We start from the raw sequence: 17,630 nt of genomic DNA on the forward strand, positions 1-17,630 counted from the left end.
CGCTGTCAGAATATTAATTGAAATGAGTGCGTGTTAGCATTAGCACACCTCAGTTTGATACAGTGTCTGGCTTTTAATGCTGAGAATGGGGAAAGAGAATCATCTGGCACTGTAAAGAACTGAAGCCACATTACCAGCAACACAACAGGAGTGTGATTAGCCGACATGGGGAGAGTGTTAATGAGAGGACAGGGCAGATTCACTGCCTCCTGTTCTAGCGTGGACACACACACACACACACACACACACACAAAACTGCAGTTCAGCAAAGTTTCCCCATAAAAGCTGAGTGGTGTATAGGCTGGTCCGTGGAGGCTGGCAGTGTAATATAGAGCTGAGTGGTACTGAGAGTGTTGGCAAAGGGATGTTGCCTGTCACACTGTGTTCTCTCTGTTTAAGTTGACAGCTCTGCTAGACCCATGTACTGTATATTCATTACAATGGAAAGACTACAGCCTGTGCTAGCACTATTGCGGAGTTACACAGCAATAATGGCCTGTTTCTTGATACAGTGCTGTTGGCACTTTTCCTCTATTCAGTGGTATTCATAAGTCTTCTGAGACAATGGGACTGTTGATTAAGAAAGCTGACATTTGCTGTTGTTGGTATGATACATTGCCTTTATCATCCCGCGGCTTACAATAAGAGAAGTAATTAGAGGTCCATGAGTGTAATTACTTTCCTGCAGGTCGGAGACATTCGAAGTATTAAAAAGTCTTTAGAAAAACAGCCTGGCTTTATTGAATGTGATTTGGTTTTTTAAGACTGGTAAAACTTGTGTCTGCTGTATCCAGGTGGAACCCACTCTTTTAGCAGTCTTTATTTAAAAACATGCTCTTTTTCCATTTTTCTTCAAGTCAGTAACAGTATAGACAAGATAAGAGAATTCTGTGAATCCCTAAAAAGCCTTAGAAGGCATTCAATTCTTCAATCTAAGGCCATAAATTGGTATTAAAATGTCTTAAAATCAGTCTTTCAAAAGTAAAATGCTATGATATGGGAAGTAGGATTTTATGTATTGTTTTCTCTTTCTGACATTGCAGAAATCTTCAGATTACTGAATGTTTCTTGCAGTAATGTAACACAGATCAGGATAGTGGAACCAGCGACACTAGTATTTTGTTTCCATCAGGGATGCTTAGAGCAGAGGATCCACGGTCTGTTAGCTAGCTGTCACTGCCCTGAACGACATGGGGACGTGCAAATCCAACAGAAACTGGCTGTTTAACCAAGATTTTGTGGCATGGCTGAAACTGGCACAGTGCAATTCATATGAGGCTCTGTGTTGTTAAGGCAAAAAGTTATTCACATTCGGCATGATGGGAATCAAGGGATGGGGAATCCCACATGCAGAGTGAGAAACAAAATTGCCCAACAAACACGACAACAAACGGCTGGTATTTTCCAGCTCTGTTTTACCCTCGTCTGCACCACAAGACAGAAACTCATGTTTTGTCACTGTGACCTCATCAAATATGTTTGTGGCCATAACTTAAGAATTCATGGGCTCATTATGACAGCATTTCACACGAATGTCTGATAGGATAAAATAATGAAATGATAACACTTTAAATCCATAAAGTCAAAGGTCAGCTTCTCTGTGACACCATAATGTTCTGCAAAAACACTTTTCTGGCCATTACTTAATGTCATATCTCAGGAACAGAAGGGGAGACATTTGATTGGATACTGAATTTGTAACACTAATCTTGGGTGCCATCTTGAAACTGTGATGCTTATATAGATCTTCTGTGCTGCCAGGTTAAAGATGTGTGTGAAGCATACACAGCTTCTTTGCATCAACATCCAGATTTGAAGCATTGTCAACTGTCACGGCTACATATGAGTATGTACAGACATGGATTTAAACTCTATCTTCACTAGTTTGCAGGAACATACAACCCCAAGGCAGCAATTCTATTTTTTTCTTCAAGTAGTTATTTTAAAATTGGTCTTTCATTTCATTCCAAATTGCATTGAAAAAAAGTCTTAAAACATTCAGTCTAACTTGCCTTAAGCTGTAGGAACCTTGGATGATTTAGATGCATGTCACACATGTCATTAAATGAGGACTGTATTTGTCTGCAGTCAAACAAACATTGAGAGATTACTCTAACAGCACACTCTCCGCAGCACCCACACACAGGCCCTCCCTGGCACCAGCAGGACTCTACACACACCATCAGTGAACTTGGCCTCTTGGCTCACTAAATCAAACTCCATTAATGCTTCTTTGCTCACGGTATATGATAACATATTGTAGCTTTCGATACATGATAGTTGACTTCCTTTTGCACATGAGAAAGAGGCCCGACCCGTGAAACTTGCAGCTCCTCTTTGCTGCAATAAAGTTGTCATGTCCACCTAACGGCTTGGTGTTAAGATAAGAGCACCACCAGCTTAGCTTTAAAGCCAGAGTTTGTAACTGTGTGATCGTCAGCACTTTCCACTTCTGCTTTATTTGAGTAAGCAGTCCACTGCATACACTGACTGATCAGTCTCCATTCACACACTCTTGACTTCAAGTCAGAAGTAGCGACTCTCCATCCGTCCCTCTTAGCCCAACACTAAGGCCTACATGAGAGCACGCACTGTATGTTTTTTTAAACTTTGTTATACTTGTGTTTCTTAAGCAACAGTAAGTAACTGTCAAGGCTTTATATAAGCGTAGCTGCATGATTTTGATCAATACCCAATAACCCAACTATTACCTAATCAGGTACAGAGATAGCTGTCTGACCCTTCCTTTGTCCTCCCCACCTCCTCATCCTGAACTTTCAAACACTCACAATTGGAGGATGTTGCCACAAGCGTCTGTGTCACAACACATTTTGCTCCCAAGCCAGAGAAGCAATTGGCAAAGCAATATTGTTTTATGTTGTGAAACAGCCTTATTATCTCTTTACCTGACATTCATATTGGATTTCTGATTTAACTAGCTAGCAAGCCAATTCAGTTTTAAAATGTGACTTTGTTATTTCTGTCCATTACAGGCATCATAAACTGTGCCAGAGGGCTGTGGATGTTGTTCAATTCCTTTAACGCCAATAGATGTTAACATCAAAACTTACTTAATGAACATTAATGTCCACAATCCTCACAGTTGTGCTCCCTCATTCAGTTAGAGGAAATGTAGCAGCCAATGTACCTGATACATAAGGGGAGCTGGACAAAAGAAATGTATACAGTTTTGTAGGAATTGTTTGAAGAGTTAAGTCAATAAAGTATTTTAGAAATAAGCAAACATGGCTCTTGCAAGTCTTCAGAGCCCCAGGTGTCCTTTTTCAAATGTTTATTTTGTCTCAACAACAAACATAAACTTATTTGTAATATTACAAGATACAGAAAAGCTGCAAAAGTCGGTCTGTCTGTCGATCCACCACTTTGGTCCTGATTGAAGTCGCTCAGCAACTATTAAATATCATGCGATGTGGTACAAACATTTTGTTCCCTAGAGAATCCCTTAACTTTTTATCCAGTGCCATCATCGGTTCAAACCTTTCACTGACCAATACTTTTGTTACTGACCAAATAACTGCAAAATTTAGTGTTTAGTTGTAATTAAGAAATGTTAGCAGGCAGCACACAACTGATGCCTTCTTCACAATGCCTGCATTAGCAGCCATGTGCGTCACAGAACCTCTTGTAATTTTTTTCAGTGCCCAGTTAAGAGCAGCCACACTGCCTGCGTGACCAGCATAGCTCAGGCATGGCACGGCATCTAGAGGAGTCTAGCTGTTTTTTTTTCACATGACGCTCGTGGTTTTCAGTGTGCCAGTGAAAATGGGCTTTTAATGATGATTGACAATGTACTACCTTTCGCTACAGTTCCAATGTATAGATTTCTCACAGACATCAAAAAAATTAATAATTTTTAACTCAAAATAAAAACCTTCTAACATTTCTATGGACAGAATGCCTTAATTTCTTAACAGAAGGCTTTTTATTGTGAAATATTCTCAGGACCATGTTCTTGGCTTGTATGGCTCCATAGATAAGTGGAGTACAGGCTTTATTGTGGAAATACAGTAGTTATATCAGCAGGCAGCTCTGCAGGGGTGCCGCAGCAGCAACGCTGTCTGTGTAAACACTGCATGTGTGCAGGCTGAATCAGTTAAGCTGTCAGGCACTGCTCATGGAGGCAGTGTGGCCTGGGTGTAAGATGGTAAACAGCAGCACATAATCATTGGTTTTGTGTGCATGTTAGCATGCTGACATCAGAATTTAGCTCAAAGCACCGCTATACCCAAGTACAGCCTCACAGAGCCTCAAGCATGGACTTTCTCTTTGTGTTGTTATTTGATACACTTAAAACGAGTATTAGTAGTGGTGTATACGGATCAAATTCTCTATAACAATATATTATGAATATAATAGTCAGATGGGTCTCCAAATCCAGAAAACGAATTTCCTGACAAATCAAGATGTCATCACATTGATGCAAATTTCCAAATCCATAGTTGCCATTGAGCAGTTTTGTTCAATAGACCATCTTAGACAGTAATCAATGGTAATTTCTGTTGATTGACTAATCAATATGTCAGGTATTAGCACCAAGATTAACAATATGATGCAAATATCCTCAAATTCCCAACAACAGCCGTAACAAACACTAACTATTCTAGGCTTCACAAAACACACAAGGGTGGTATGTGTTGCTGGTCTATTGCATTAGACTACAGGTATTTCTGATATTGTGTCTAACCCCTCAGTGTACAACAAAATGCTACAGTCCTCCCTCCCTCCCTCACAAACTTTCGAGGAAAGTCTCCAGCTCTCTAACTAGTCCTGCACAGCACCTGTTCAGTGTGGCTGTGGTGCAGAGCTCTTGCCTCCCCTACTGTTTAGGGGTTTTCTAAAAATAACATCTGGGGAGGGCTGTATAGCCAGCAGGCAGGGAAAACAAGGGAGCAGAGGGAAATTGGCTGCATGTGTATTCTATCAGACCATGAGGGAATGTTAGTCCGATAGTTGTTGACTCTCCTATTCCCTGCCCGCTTCAGTTTGTCATGGCTGTGTACAAAGTGAGGGGAACTATATATTTAGCAGCCATGATTCATACTCAACAGATTGCGCGGGTACAGAACACAGCACATCTTTCGAGTCAAATACAGCAGCATTTGCATAAAGCTCTTGACGACAATCATTCAGACTCATTGCATTCTTTGGTAGCCGTTGGATTTGTTAAATGTGTACATTCCCAGAGGGTTAAATAGTTTCTGTCTTTTAATGGACATTGTTTCTTTTTTCTATGTAATTACAATTCAGTCACTGAGGACATCCATTAATGGCTTGGCTAAGTTATTGTAGCTTTGTTCTCCCAAATCTTTTCATAGTCATGTCCTTTCAGGAAATCTTCTGTGTACAGCAGCATTGTACTTGTTGATTAAGGCGTTCTTTTGAGGACTCTTTCATCAGTGTTTTTATTGAATGTGAGGATGTGTAAGGTCAGAGAGAGAAAACTTATGAAGTGGGCGCCATGGTAATAATAGATGCATACCTTTTGAAAGACTTTTTTAATAACTGATTTCAATATCGTCTTTTGTCCTCAAGAAGCTTTATTTCAGTAATATGTCACTCAGCAGGGGGGTTATCGCAGTTTTCATGTCACAGCCCTCCACGTAGACATATTAAACCGTGTAGCTGCAGAGAGGTGCAAGTCAACCCTACAACAGGACTTTGTAGTGAATTTGTAGTGCATGGATAGGCTAATGGATGTAGCCAATGTGATGTTACCTATTGGCGTGTGGACTTCTGTTTTGAAGGCTCAAGTTTGGCCATCACCATCTTGGATTTTTGGAGCCAGAAGTGGCCATACTCAGACGAGAGGATGGAGCTCACTCTTAGAATAGTTGCAAGATTGTTCAGCACAGTACATTTACAGTCTCTCTGGGTTAACTATGACAATGTTAATGCTAATTTTTGCTAGGGAAGAACAGGCTCAAAACCATTAAAACAAACTGTAATTACTGGGAAAATAGAACACTCATCTTCTCAAAGGGTCTTTCAGTACAACCGAATGCAAGACTTTTTTAGGTGACCAAAAGGTCACAGTTAACTTTCTTGACCTATAAGCCTTCATAACATTTAAATGGACGAGTTATATAAAAAAAATCAACCCCATAAGAACAGGTAAATTAGCTTAGAGACCAACATTGTTTTTTTGTGCCAGGCTGTTAACATGTTTATTTCTGCGATAAAGTTGGACATTTTAACATGGGGGTCTATGGGGGATTGACTTGCTCCTGGAGCCAGCCTCAGGTGGCCATTAGAGGAACTGCAGTTTTTGGCACTTCCACATTTGCTTCCGCCCCAGAGGTTGCTGCTTTGTTGCTATGAGTCAGTGTGGTGAGCCGTGACTCGGATGCAGCCTTTGTCACACATTTTTCCGTTAAGTTGCTCAGATAGGCATGACTTCTTGTGACTGTTTACATCCCACATTGGTGAGAGGCAGCCTTTGTTTTTCCTGACACACAGCAGCTCCTTTCAGTATCTGAGCGAGTCACACACAGCTTCTCTCACAACTGACCCAGTGTAATTGTAATTCAGCCCATTAATGAGCCAAGTAAAATGCCCTTTATGGAAACGACAACAGTAAAAGAGCTTATACTGTGGCAACTGTTGTTTTACTTGGTTGAACAACAAATTAGATAACTAGCAACCTCGGCTCCCTTTTCTTTCCACTGTGCTGTTCAGCAAAGATAACCACGTTTACTTTATCTAGATTGGCACTGGCCACAGGCCCATTTCTGCACACCTTTTCTGTGCAGCCTCTACATCTCCAGATTCTGCCATTTTGAGCATGTTACATCATGCTGTCTAAATGCATGACGTGCAGCGTGCTCCTGTTACAGCACAAAACCAAAGACTGCGTATCAAGACAGAAAAAAATCAAAGTTGAAATACTATCCATTTGTGTATTGATAGCAAAAACATGCTTGACTGAAAATCGAAATTCCATTGCATCACAGGATGCGGAGGGATCACGTGAAACAGGCTGTAATTTGTAGACTTAAGAAGTAGATTCCTTCTATAGAAGCAGGGCTTATTAAGAGACAACAGATGCTCCTGGTTTCCTGTGGAGTGGGATGAAACCAGAGCCTTTGTTACTGAAGATGCCCCGGTGCTGAGCTCCACTGCGTGTCTGGAGTGTGAATAAAATGCCAATTTCTTTAGCCACCGTCCATGGTGAGGTTTAATTTTAGACCAATCACTTGCTCACCATGTGCAAACACCCCTGCAGTTGCTAATGCATATCTGTTATTCTCTTTCTCTGTCTGTCTCGCTCTTCATAGCTCGCTGTCACTCTCTCCCACTCCTCTCATTCTGTATTATTTGGGAGTCGGAGGCATTTTAACCCAATCCTCTGTTAACCCTGATTGTGCTCAGCCTGCACCAGTTTAGTGTTTACAGCTGCGTATCAGCACGCCAAGCTATGACAAAAGCAAAACATTGCACAAATCTCCGCAATTCCGCAGCTAACAAAGCAGATCAACACCTCCACTGTTTACAAACCGAGTCAGGTTACATGCAGTCTGCCACACTGGCATGACCTGCAATTAAACAGAGACACAGTGGATTACATTTCATAACAGGAAGGCATGGAATCACAGTTATGACGCGTTGCCTCTAAATAGCAACTAAAACGCAGTCATCCACAATCCACAGCTCCACATTCTATTGTCCCACTGAAAGTAATCATCCTGCCAAGGTTTTCATTTGGATACTGAATAATTGATTTGGCACACGCCCACAGTTTTGTGCAGCCATTGTGTTCTTTCTCATCACAAATCCTTACCCAAGGTTTTCATACTGCTACAGGTTATTTTGTGCACTACCCTAGCTGGGTACGACAAAATCAAATATCAATGCCTCAATATTCAATGAAGTGCAGATAATCTGGAGATGATTATTGGTCCTGTTCATAGGTAACACACAAAAAATGTTGAGAAATGAGCCTGAGCAAAGCTTGACCCAATCCAAACAGACCTGATGATAATTAGACCCAATCTAAACTGCAGTGGACCTGAACAGAGAGAACACTATCACAGACAGCAGAATGATATGATATTAATTAACAAGAAGAAATATAATAATAACAATGTCTGAGGAACAAATGTAAAGTCATCGAAGCTAATTCCAAAGATGATTATTTTATATGCTTCAAAGACTAATGCATAGAAATAATTTAAAGTGCTGTTATCACCTCCTGCCCCCCAAATGAAACAGTCTGCAGCCAATTGCGAGATATTTAGACAGAAGATAATCATTTTATTACCAGTTTAATATCTGTAAATCAAATTCAACAAAATTATTGTCAAGCCCTTCATATCAGCTCAGGTATTAGACTTATTGAAACAGACCCCAGATTTGTGACACTAGAACAAGACCCTACCTGATTGGGTTGGGTTTCTGTTCCTCAAAACCAGGTGGAACCGTTAAGATCTTTACCTCAGAACCCAGACATACATGGATCCAACCTGTGATGAGGGAAAGCAAGAAGCCTTTCTGGTATACTAAGCTTTTTGTCACATTTTGTCACAAGCCTAAAAGCTTAAGCCACACTGCTCTGCACTGTAAACCCAGATAGGTCAATTGTGCTTGAAATTTTTGAGTTAATTGTTTTCGCTTGAATTATTTTGAGTAATTAAGTCATGAATTCATTAATTAATTACTTTATGTAGAATCAACTTCAATGCCAAAAGTGCTGGACTCAACTATGTGAGTTGAATGCACTAAAAGACAAATTATTTGTACTTAGATTCTACAGTAAAATCAACTTGTTTTCCAAACATTCAGCTCAGCATTTTAAGTTGAGAGAACTCAAATTGTGTCTTGTTCTCCAGTTCACACACAACACAGTACATTTATTATTTTTTTCATTTAAAATTCAAAGGAGCACTAAAACTCATCTAATGTCAGTCGAAAAATAATAGCCAGAGAAAATATTGGTGCTTTTGACAAAATGTAACTTAAAGTCCAAACAACTTATCTACTGCTGAGGAGAAGGTTGCTTTAGTGAGATACAGACGACAATATGAAGCAAAAAAAAAAAAGGTGGCTGCAGATGAGGGTGTGTGTTCCAGGCTACAACTTGACATGTTGAAGTCTGTTTATCTCAGATATGCTCATGAAAACAATGTGGCCCTCACAATAGTACAGTATACTAAGAGTAATTAAGTTATGCGTTCATACTCAATATTTTAAGTGATATTTACTTAGATTGTTGAAATAGACACAACATACAGTCAAACAGTGTCATATTTTCTACAATAGATTTGGGCACTTAAATGCAGCCTTTAAAACAAAGAAAATAAACTGTTACAATTAATGTATAATAATAGTATATACAAATTCTAGTCTAATTTCACAATACCAGTAGTAAATCTATATTTGCTATCCTATGCCTTTATTTCATAAACAACGTCAACAGTATCGTCTTTACTAAACTGATATTTATACCTGAAGCAGCTCTAATTTCCCCTCCCCTCTCACTTTCTGCCAGGCAGTCCTGAGCCCCAGAAATAGCAGCACTGGTGTATGACTCATGTTTTGAGCGATCTGAGATGCCTGATGAGAAAGGCACAAAAAAAGGGGGCTCATTAGTCATGTGCAACACCACCAAAAGAAAGACATTTAAGGGAGGCATCTGAGGGCACTGGGTCAGTGAATGTCCAGTGTAAATCCTCCACCCAAACTCAGTGACCTCCATCAATCAGCTCCTTCCTTGGCCCTCATGCCCTACACCTCTAATCAACGAAGCCTTGCACATTATTTCTCAAGTCCATTCACTGGCACTCCTTTTTCTCAGCCCTGAGTCAAAGACCGAAATCCGCCCCTTTTCCACATCTCCTGCATTCCCAAGAGTCCCCTTCCAGTTTCTTTCATCTCCCATCCTATCATTTGCTCCTGTCTTTCATCTGCTTGCTTCAGTATTCCATCCACCCTCTTGCCTTCATCACTAGTCTATTACCCAACCTCACCCAGCCCCCCAACTTCTTCATGTAACTTCCACCATCATCTTCTGTCACCATCCACCCTGCTCTTATTCATCCAATAAGCCTACCATTAATTGAATAATAATTCATCCAAAGCCTACCTTATTATATTTCTTTTACTCTCAGACTAAATCTGCCAGCTGTGTGCTCCTCTTATCGTCTATCATCTGCCTTGATTCTCCCAACCATCCATCCTGGATCTTCAGCTCTGCTTCCTGCCCCTCCCTTTACCTTGTACTTCCTCCCAACCCTTCCAGGTCCCTTATCAAAAAGTAGGGAATTCTGAATATTCCTAATATTCACACCTTGCTACCACAACCCTACACCTCCACCCTCTTCTTCAGCTGCCACTTCCCCATGCTACATCCCCACATTACCCAACCAACACGTAGCACTGAACCCTCCCTTCTCCTCCATCCACCCTCTGGTTCAGCCCCCACTTTCCTCCTTCTCCATCTCCAGCTTTAGCAACCCCCACTTCCCAACAGAATCCATCATCCTCTTCTCCTCTCGGGCTCGCATCCAGAGCGGCGGTGCCCTGATGGAGGTCAGCCTGGTCTCTTTCTGCCGTGAGAGACAGGAAGGCAAGGTGAACTGCTCTCAACAGCTGTCATTGCGCTGTACGGCGGGTGAGGAGGGAGAGGGAGAGAGACAGAGAGGAGGACAGTGTGATAGAGGGAGAGCGAGGGCAGGAGGGTAGAAGCAGAGCGAGAGGGAGAGAGAAGAAGAGAGAGAGAGAAAGTGGTCCGGCGCTCACAGCTCACATCGCTGGCTGGCTGGCTGGCTCGCTCACTGTTGACGAATGAGCTGTCTACCCACGGGGCTGGGAAACGGCAGCTTGTGACAAGCTGGGGAGAGAGGAACATGAATGTAATGCGTACCTTGCCTCGCTTGCTTTCAGATACCGGCCAGAAGAAGACTCCAGAGAAGAAGGATGGGAGGCGCATGTCGTTCCAGAGACCCAAAGGGACCATTGAATATTCTGTGAGTAACGCACGAGCAACTCTGCTCTTTCTATGTTAATGCCATTATGTGTTTTTGACTGCTCCCGTGCTCCTACTGCTGCTTCTGTGTGTGTCCGCTGCTGCTGGTGGTTCTGTAGCTCTGACTAGCTCCAGTAATATTCTAGCTGTAGCTGTTGTGTTTGTGTTGTGAAGGCACCGTGTCAGACCATGCTTGGTAGCTCATTAGTGAGGGGGAGAAGCATTTTGTGGATTTTGCGAGTGTAACACGTGTACCTCGTTCTCAAAGTGTTTACATAAAGAGGACAGTGTGTTTGTGTGTGTGTGTGTGTGTGTGTGTGTGTGTACAGACGTGCAGGGTGGCTGATCGTAAGCTTATGGAAACAATGTATCCTCTGTTAAAGAGTCCCTGTGCAGCAACACAACGCTCAGCTCCATTTTGCATGTTGATGTATAGGAAGGAGAGAGGAATTGTAGCACATCCGTATGTTTCCTTAAGCTGGATCAGACGAGGACAGGCAGGCAGGAGCGCTGGCAGGATGTGTATTTGTTTTTCCATTCGTTGTCTGCCACGTATCGGAGAGCATTCCACCACAGAGCTTACAGTGCTTGCGAATGACCTTCCAACTGCGTTGTCATTTCTATTGATTTAGCTGTTGTGTAGGAGAAGGGGAGGGGGATGAGGCGATGGAGAGAGAGAGAGGAGAGAGGGAGCTCTGGTTCCCTGGTGTGAGCTGAAAATGGAGCCTGTCTCTGCTTTGCCTGGTTGTGTTCTTCAAATGACCCTCAAATCCAGCTGCAGTCAGACTGCTTTTCCTCCGCTCTCTCTCCGTGGCAACAGTGAGGAGTGGGATTGCTGTGGCTCAGCTCCGGCTGTCTGCCTGTCTGCTGGAAAGAGGGGAAGAGAGGAAGGAGAGAAGTAAGGAAAGGGAGGGAGGGAGGGAGCAGGGTTTGTGGTCTCTTACTGACATTCCACTCTCCTCTCCCAAACTCCGGCTCCAGGAGCTTCTGTTGGTTTTACTGTGTTTGCCTCCCTTTCCCCATCTCCAACACCTCAGCAACAGAGACACCTCCTCCACATCCACCACCTCCCCAACCTGTCAGTCATCCAACACCTGCTGATTGACAAGGCCCTTGTTTACCTTGCTGGGGCTTGAACAACTTCAACCACTACAACAGGATATTTGTCAGAGGCAAAGCACTGTGTCACGGCCCTGATATGAACTGATAAAGGCCACAACAACTCAGCAAGATGGACAGAAATGTTGGTGGTTAAGAAAAATAGGGAGAAATTTAGTGTTTAGTATGTGGAGAAAAGATTCACATCTCAATCACACAGGTTACCATCCTGTTCTTGTCAGCGGCCACTCTCTTGTGCTCTTTTCTCCTTTTTACCTCCCACTAGTTTGCTGCTAGTGTGATGGATGGATCGAGTGCTGCCAGTGATTGTGTCCTGTAGCCTGACATGCTGCAGCAGCACGCAGCAAGGATGCTCGGGGCCGCCAAGAGTGTTTAAGGCAATATAACCAAACCTCCTCTACACTGTGAGACACATGGTCTCCAGTGTCCCAATGATTTGAGAAGTGGCTTTATCTTAAACTCATCTCCTGTGCCGGTGGATGGCCGGCAATGTTTCCTTATTTCGCTCTACAGCAGATACGGTTTTAATCTATTGCCCGGCACACACAGGAAAAAGGAGGGTTTCCTCTTACGCCGCCTTATCAATACAATCTCCCTCCCTCCCCCTCCCGCTCCCCCCTCTCACCCCTTTACCTCACACACAGGCTTCTTTCTCTGTCCCTTTTTTTTTCATGTTGAGAAATAACCTGAGCAGCTGCAAGCCATCTGCCTAGACACTGATAACGCCAGTCCATTCAGTCCAGCTATTGGCTGACCTGCATCCAATTAAAAAAGTGTTTGAAGTCTGTGGGAACAACCGAGATAGATGAGGAGACAGGAAGACGAAGTTACAGAGGCAAAGAGCAGCGCAGAGGTGAGCCACGCAGGGGGGGCTCTCTTTTCCCACTGACTGGCTGAGAGGACGGCCAGTCAAAGTCAAAGAATTCAAGGAACTGAGAGAGTGCAGGCCACACATATTTATCTCCAGACACACCAGCTGTAGAACACCATGGACATAGATGCCCCAGTTGGGATGCTATTTTGGATTTTGCATGAACTCTGGGGATCCGCAGGGTGTCTTGACTAGCGGATAGGTTTAAAGGAAAATTCTGGCTTACTACAACTTTGGTGTTAGCTTTGGAACTTTAGAAATCGTGGAGAAATACACGTCTATTTCAGAGAGGTGCTCGCAGGCAGACATCAAAAAAAGAACCGCAAAGCCTCTGACTCATTATTTCAGTTTCGTGGCTTTGGCCGTCATTTCTGTTAGTTATTAAAACATGGAGATGATGGGACAGCCCAGTCTGCAGCTGCCCAGGCTGAAGTCTTACATCGCCATCAGGGCCATGCCATGATGTGGAGCAGAGATGGACATCTGAGAGACACCCCCCTCCCCATTGGATGCTAATCCTTTTCAGTGATAAAGAGGATCAGCAAACTTTCTGTTGCTGCCATTACACAGAACGCTCAGTTCAACGTCTGCTGGTTAGCATGAGCTAACAACAGCATCAGTGGCTAATATCTGTCACCGAGCCATCAGAAAGGTCCCAACAAACTCACAACAACACCAAAATGGCTCAACTCTGTCTTTAATCCCGTTTAGTCACGTTAGCTGTGTAATGCTAACAGCCCTGTCACTGAGTGTGTGTGGGGCAGGTGAACACTACATCACCAGCACAGAGCTCACACTCCCACAGCAGTAGTATCATGATAAACAACTTGTCGGTTAATGGTTCATTATTGTTTAACGAGGGTTGACTTGACTGAAAAACCATTTAAAATTAGCATCCTACTGGCCAAGTGATGACAACATCTGTCACCTCTCTGCTGCTTGCTATCAAATAGAGGTATATATGCCTCCAGATAATACAGTCTGGTTGTTTTTCTAAACCTTAACAACTATGGCCAAAACTACAAGGATAACCTCTATGTTGTGATAAACTGGAATTATTCCATAATGTGGAGCCATGTTTATTATTTTGGCCTGTCCCTCCCTACACACACTCTGTTTCAGTCTTGCAGTGCTCTCAGCAGAACTGGCACAGCAAAACTCTCATTACATTTTGTATAGTGACACTAGAGAGCAGTTTAAGGGGAAAGGTTGTCTGAATTCCAGTCTGTAGGTCGGGAGAAAGAGGGAGGCTGTCAGCATTCATGTTGTTGTCGTTCTGGCCATAAATATGATCAGTCAGATAGCATGACCAACTTTGTGCGCTCATGGATTTTAGTAAAACAGTGGTTATGCCACTCGGCCATTTCCCCTAAAATACATGTTAACTTCTACATTTAGGTTAGGCTATAAGCTGTCAGATGTCAGGATAAAGTTTGTACAGACATTCATGGTGCCCACACTGGGAGACTTGGTAACGTGAGGTTTTCAAAAAATGATTTGAATGATAATCAAAATGAACAAGAGAACACTAACTGTTTGGAATTTTACCGTGGTTTATCGGGAAACCGGTTACCGTTTCACTACGAGTCTCAACAACTTTTGGATAATCATGAAATTTGGTACACATTGTTGCATTCATCAGGATGAATTGTGGTAATTTTGGTAGTGCAAGCTTTCCCACAAATTCATTTATTTGTGGCGGGCCACCAAGATTATAACATCTGCCGCCACATTTTGATTTTCTATTTTTGGAGCTGGACTGTTCATTAGGAGTGCCGCTGTACATTACCAGTTGTTATTTGCTCCACAGATGGAGCAGCACAACGCCAGACACAGTGAAAGTGAAACTTAACCTTCATCACACTGGGTACGCTGGTTTGCTTTTACTCACAAACAGCTGCTCCTTTCATCCATCGATCTGATCAGCTTTAATTGAATCAACTGATCAGTTATCCACCTCGCAACTCAAAACTCAACAATCTGCTGCACTGCATTTATAGACCTGCTAAAATCTCTGAATTTAGAAAGGCGACACCTGATACAAGGACACACAGGCAAGTGAAAAACAAAAACATGGTTGTCCCCCCCACTGACATTGCCATCAGCCTCAGCTTTATTACAGCTGTTGATCAGCTTTATGGTAAACACACCTACTAAACATCAGCTTGTCATTTTAAGCATGTTTGCATGCTAGAATTAGCAACACTGCTGTGCCCGGTGTTGTGAGCCAAGTGTGTACTGAAATATATATATGTTCAATGGTAATTAAGAAAGATTTGGAGATAACAACATGTCTACACAGTTAATCTTCAGTTAACATGTTTTGTAAATGCTCCTCTACTGTATATGATTTACAGTATGTACCTGACATGTCACGATTCTACCAGATGTGAAGATGATCAGTCACCAGTCTGCAGGTTGATGGATTTTTGCTGGGCTTAAAGGAAGCACTGTGGGCATTAGAGGACTTGCGGACATTAGATGAGTCATACACTAAGCGCAAGGTGTGTGTGCATGCGCACATGGAGAGACACACACATCGGCAGCAATCTTAACTCCGCACCCTCCTGACAATCAGTCACTCTGATTGCATTATTCACTGCTGGGTAGAAGAGGAGATCCCACTGTTTCAGCTCTTTCACAGCTCTCTGTCTGAGAGTAGGAGAACAAGTCAAACGATGATGGAGAAATGATGGGATCGGAGGGGTGTGTGGATGGCGACGTTAAAAGGGATGGAGGAGGGAGTGGAGGGGAATGCATGTAGAGAAGATGGAGACTGATGATGAGTAGCTTAATGGGTAAAAGAGCAGACTAATACAAGGCCCGGATGTCAGCATCTCACAGTGTTACCTTATTTTACCTATTGCTCATGCTTCACCTACGTGTTGGATCCTGTTATACTTGTTTGAAGTTAACTAAAGAGAAAAGATACCGAGATAGAACAATATTTAAGTTATCTTTCATTTTATTGAGAATGTATTACTGGCCACAGGCGATAAATGGCTTGTTTTACTCTAACACATTGTCACTCTAGACTGTTTTAGTGTGAGTTGCCGAGTGATGGAGATATGGGCTGTAGATGTCGGCTTTCTCTTGAATGCAATGGAACCAGATGGCACTCAGCTTGTGGTGCTCAAAGCGCCAGAAAAAAGAAATAAATTGGAACCTCAACAGCAACGTCTCTCTCCTGAAATCATGACCCAGTTACTCAAGACAATCCACAGACCTTGTGGTGAGCAGTTAATGTAGGAACTATTTTCTTCCTATCGCACTACACCTACCAATCAAATCATCGCGCAGAAGAAAATTTGCGCCTACTCATGGACAAGAGGCCTGTACTTATGACAGCATGAGATCTAAACATAAATGGTGTCCTCTTTGACTGAACGCTCAGAGGTACTAGGTAAGCTATAGCATTAGGGCTGCTTGATTAAATAAAACAATAAAACGATTATGCGCTTCTTGTCAGTTTACTCTTGTTGTCTTGTGTTGCAAATCAAACGCACCCAGAAGCCGCACATGAGCAATACCTGCTTACAACAAGGTCTGTGGATTACCTTTAGTAACTGGGTCATGACTTCTGGAAAGACACGTTGCTGCTGAATTCAATTGTATTTTTTGCGCTTTGAGCACCACGAGCTGAGTGCCATCTAGTTGCACTACATTCAAGAGAAGGCAGACATCTCTACGGTTGATATTGCCAACAATCTGCAGCTCACACCCAAACAACCTAGACTGATAAATAGCACTACAGGTAAGAGGAAAAATGTGCGTTTTTAATTTACGGGGTGAACCGTCCCTTTAACAAGTGGGGTGTTTTTCCATTGAAATCAGCTCTGAGTTAGGGTTTGAGCCTGAAGGTACCCTTGTGACAGTGACCCCTTTTAAAACATAAAATCTCCCATCACTTCAACCTTCCTTTGCCCAGTTGTCCCCATAAAACCAAGGACATGATCAGTGTTGTTAACAGGCCTCTCATTTTTAGATTTTATAAGCTATGTTAACATTTGTTTTGTTAGTCAGCCAAACTACAATATGACTTGGCTGTTATCTGATAAACATGCATCACAGGGCCAGTCTCTACGCTCTGCCAAAGACATTTTTAAAGCAGTGAATAGCTGTTCTGTATCATTTTGATATTTTAATCAAATTTGCATTGATTGCATGCTTTTGAAGTTCAAAATGACAAACACAGCGATGACTGTTTCAGTCAATAAACAATCTTGCGTTAGCTTGTGCATGCCATTTCCAGCCCTGTATGGTCAAGCACTGACAGCTGATGCTAGTAGATATTAAACTATGGTCCAAATCCCTTAGTCATACTTGAAGTATGTCATATTTTAATCACTTTGATCAGAATCTTTGGACATGGAGAGCTGAGCAGCAACTTGTCCTGTCAGTCTGTGAAACTGTATCGTTAGCTAACATTAGCTCAGCAGCCAACAGTGAGTTTAGATGATTTTTTTTACAGCTTTATTGTCAGACATTACTCACCAGTAGTTTGTGGTTATTACCGTTTTAAGTGGAAAACTACATGGCAGCCATCACTAAATATAATTACAACTTCAACTTAATGATGAATAAGAATAAGTAAGTAATAATAAGTAATTATTTGTAGTAATTTTATGTATTCACGCAATGTACCTTTAGAAGTGAACT

General features: G+C 42.4%; 1 protein-coding gene across 5 annotated transcripts in view; it reads left to right on the forward strand.

The window, feature by feature from the left end:
- Positions 1–17,630, forward strand: part of oxr1a (oxidation resistance 1a) — a 219,873-nt gene that overhangs the window by 143,716 nt on the left and 58,527 nt on the right. For all 5 annotated transcript variants that reach the window (XM_078171977.1, XM_078171976.1, XM_078171979.1 and 2 more), the window contains one exon: positions 10,900–10,982. In XM_078171977.1, coding sequence (XP_078028103.1) covers positions 10,900–10,982 — 83 coding nt within the window. The remainder of the gene's footprint in view (positions 1–10,899; positions 10,983–17,630) is intronic.

This window comes from Epinephelus lanceolatus, chromosome 10 (assembly GCF_041903045.1).
Source record: "Epinephelus lanceolatus isolate andai-2023 chromosome 10, ASM4190304v1, whole genome shotgun sequence".
Classification (NCBI taxonomy): Eukaryota; Metazoa; Chordata; class Actinopteri; order Perciformes; family Serranidae; genus Epinephelus; species Epinephelus lanceolatus.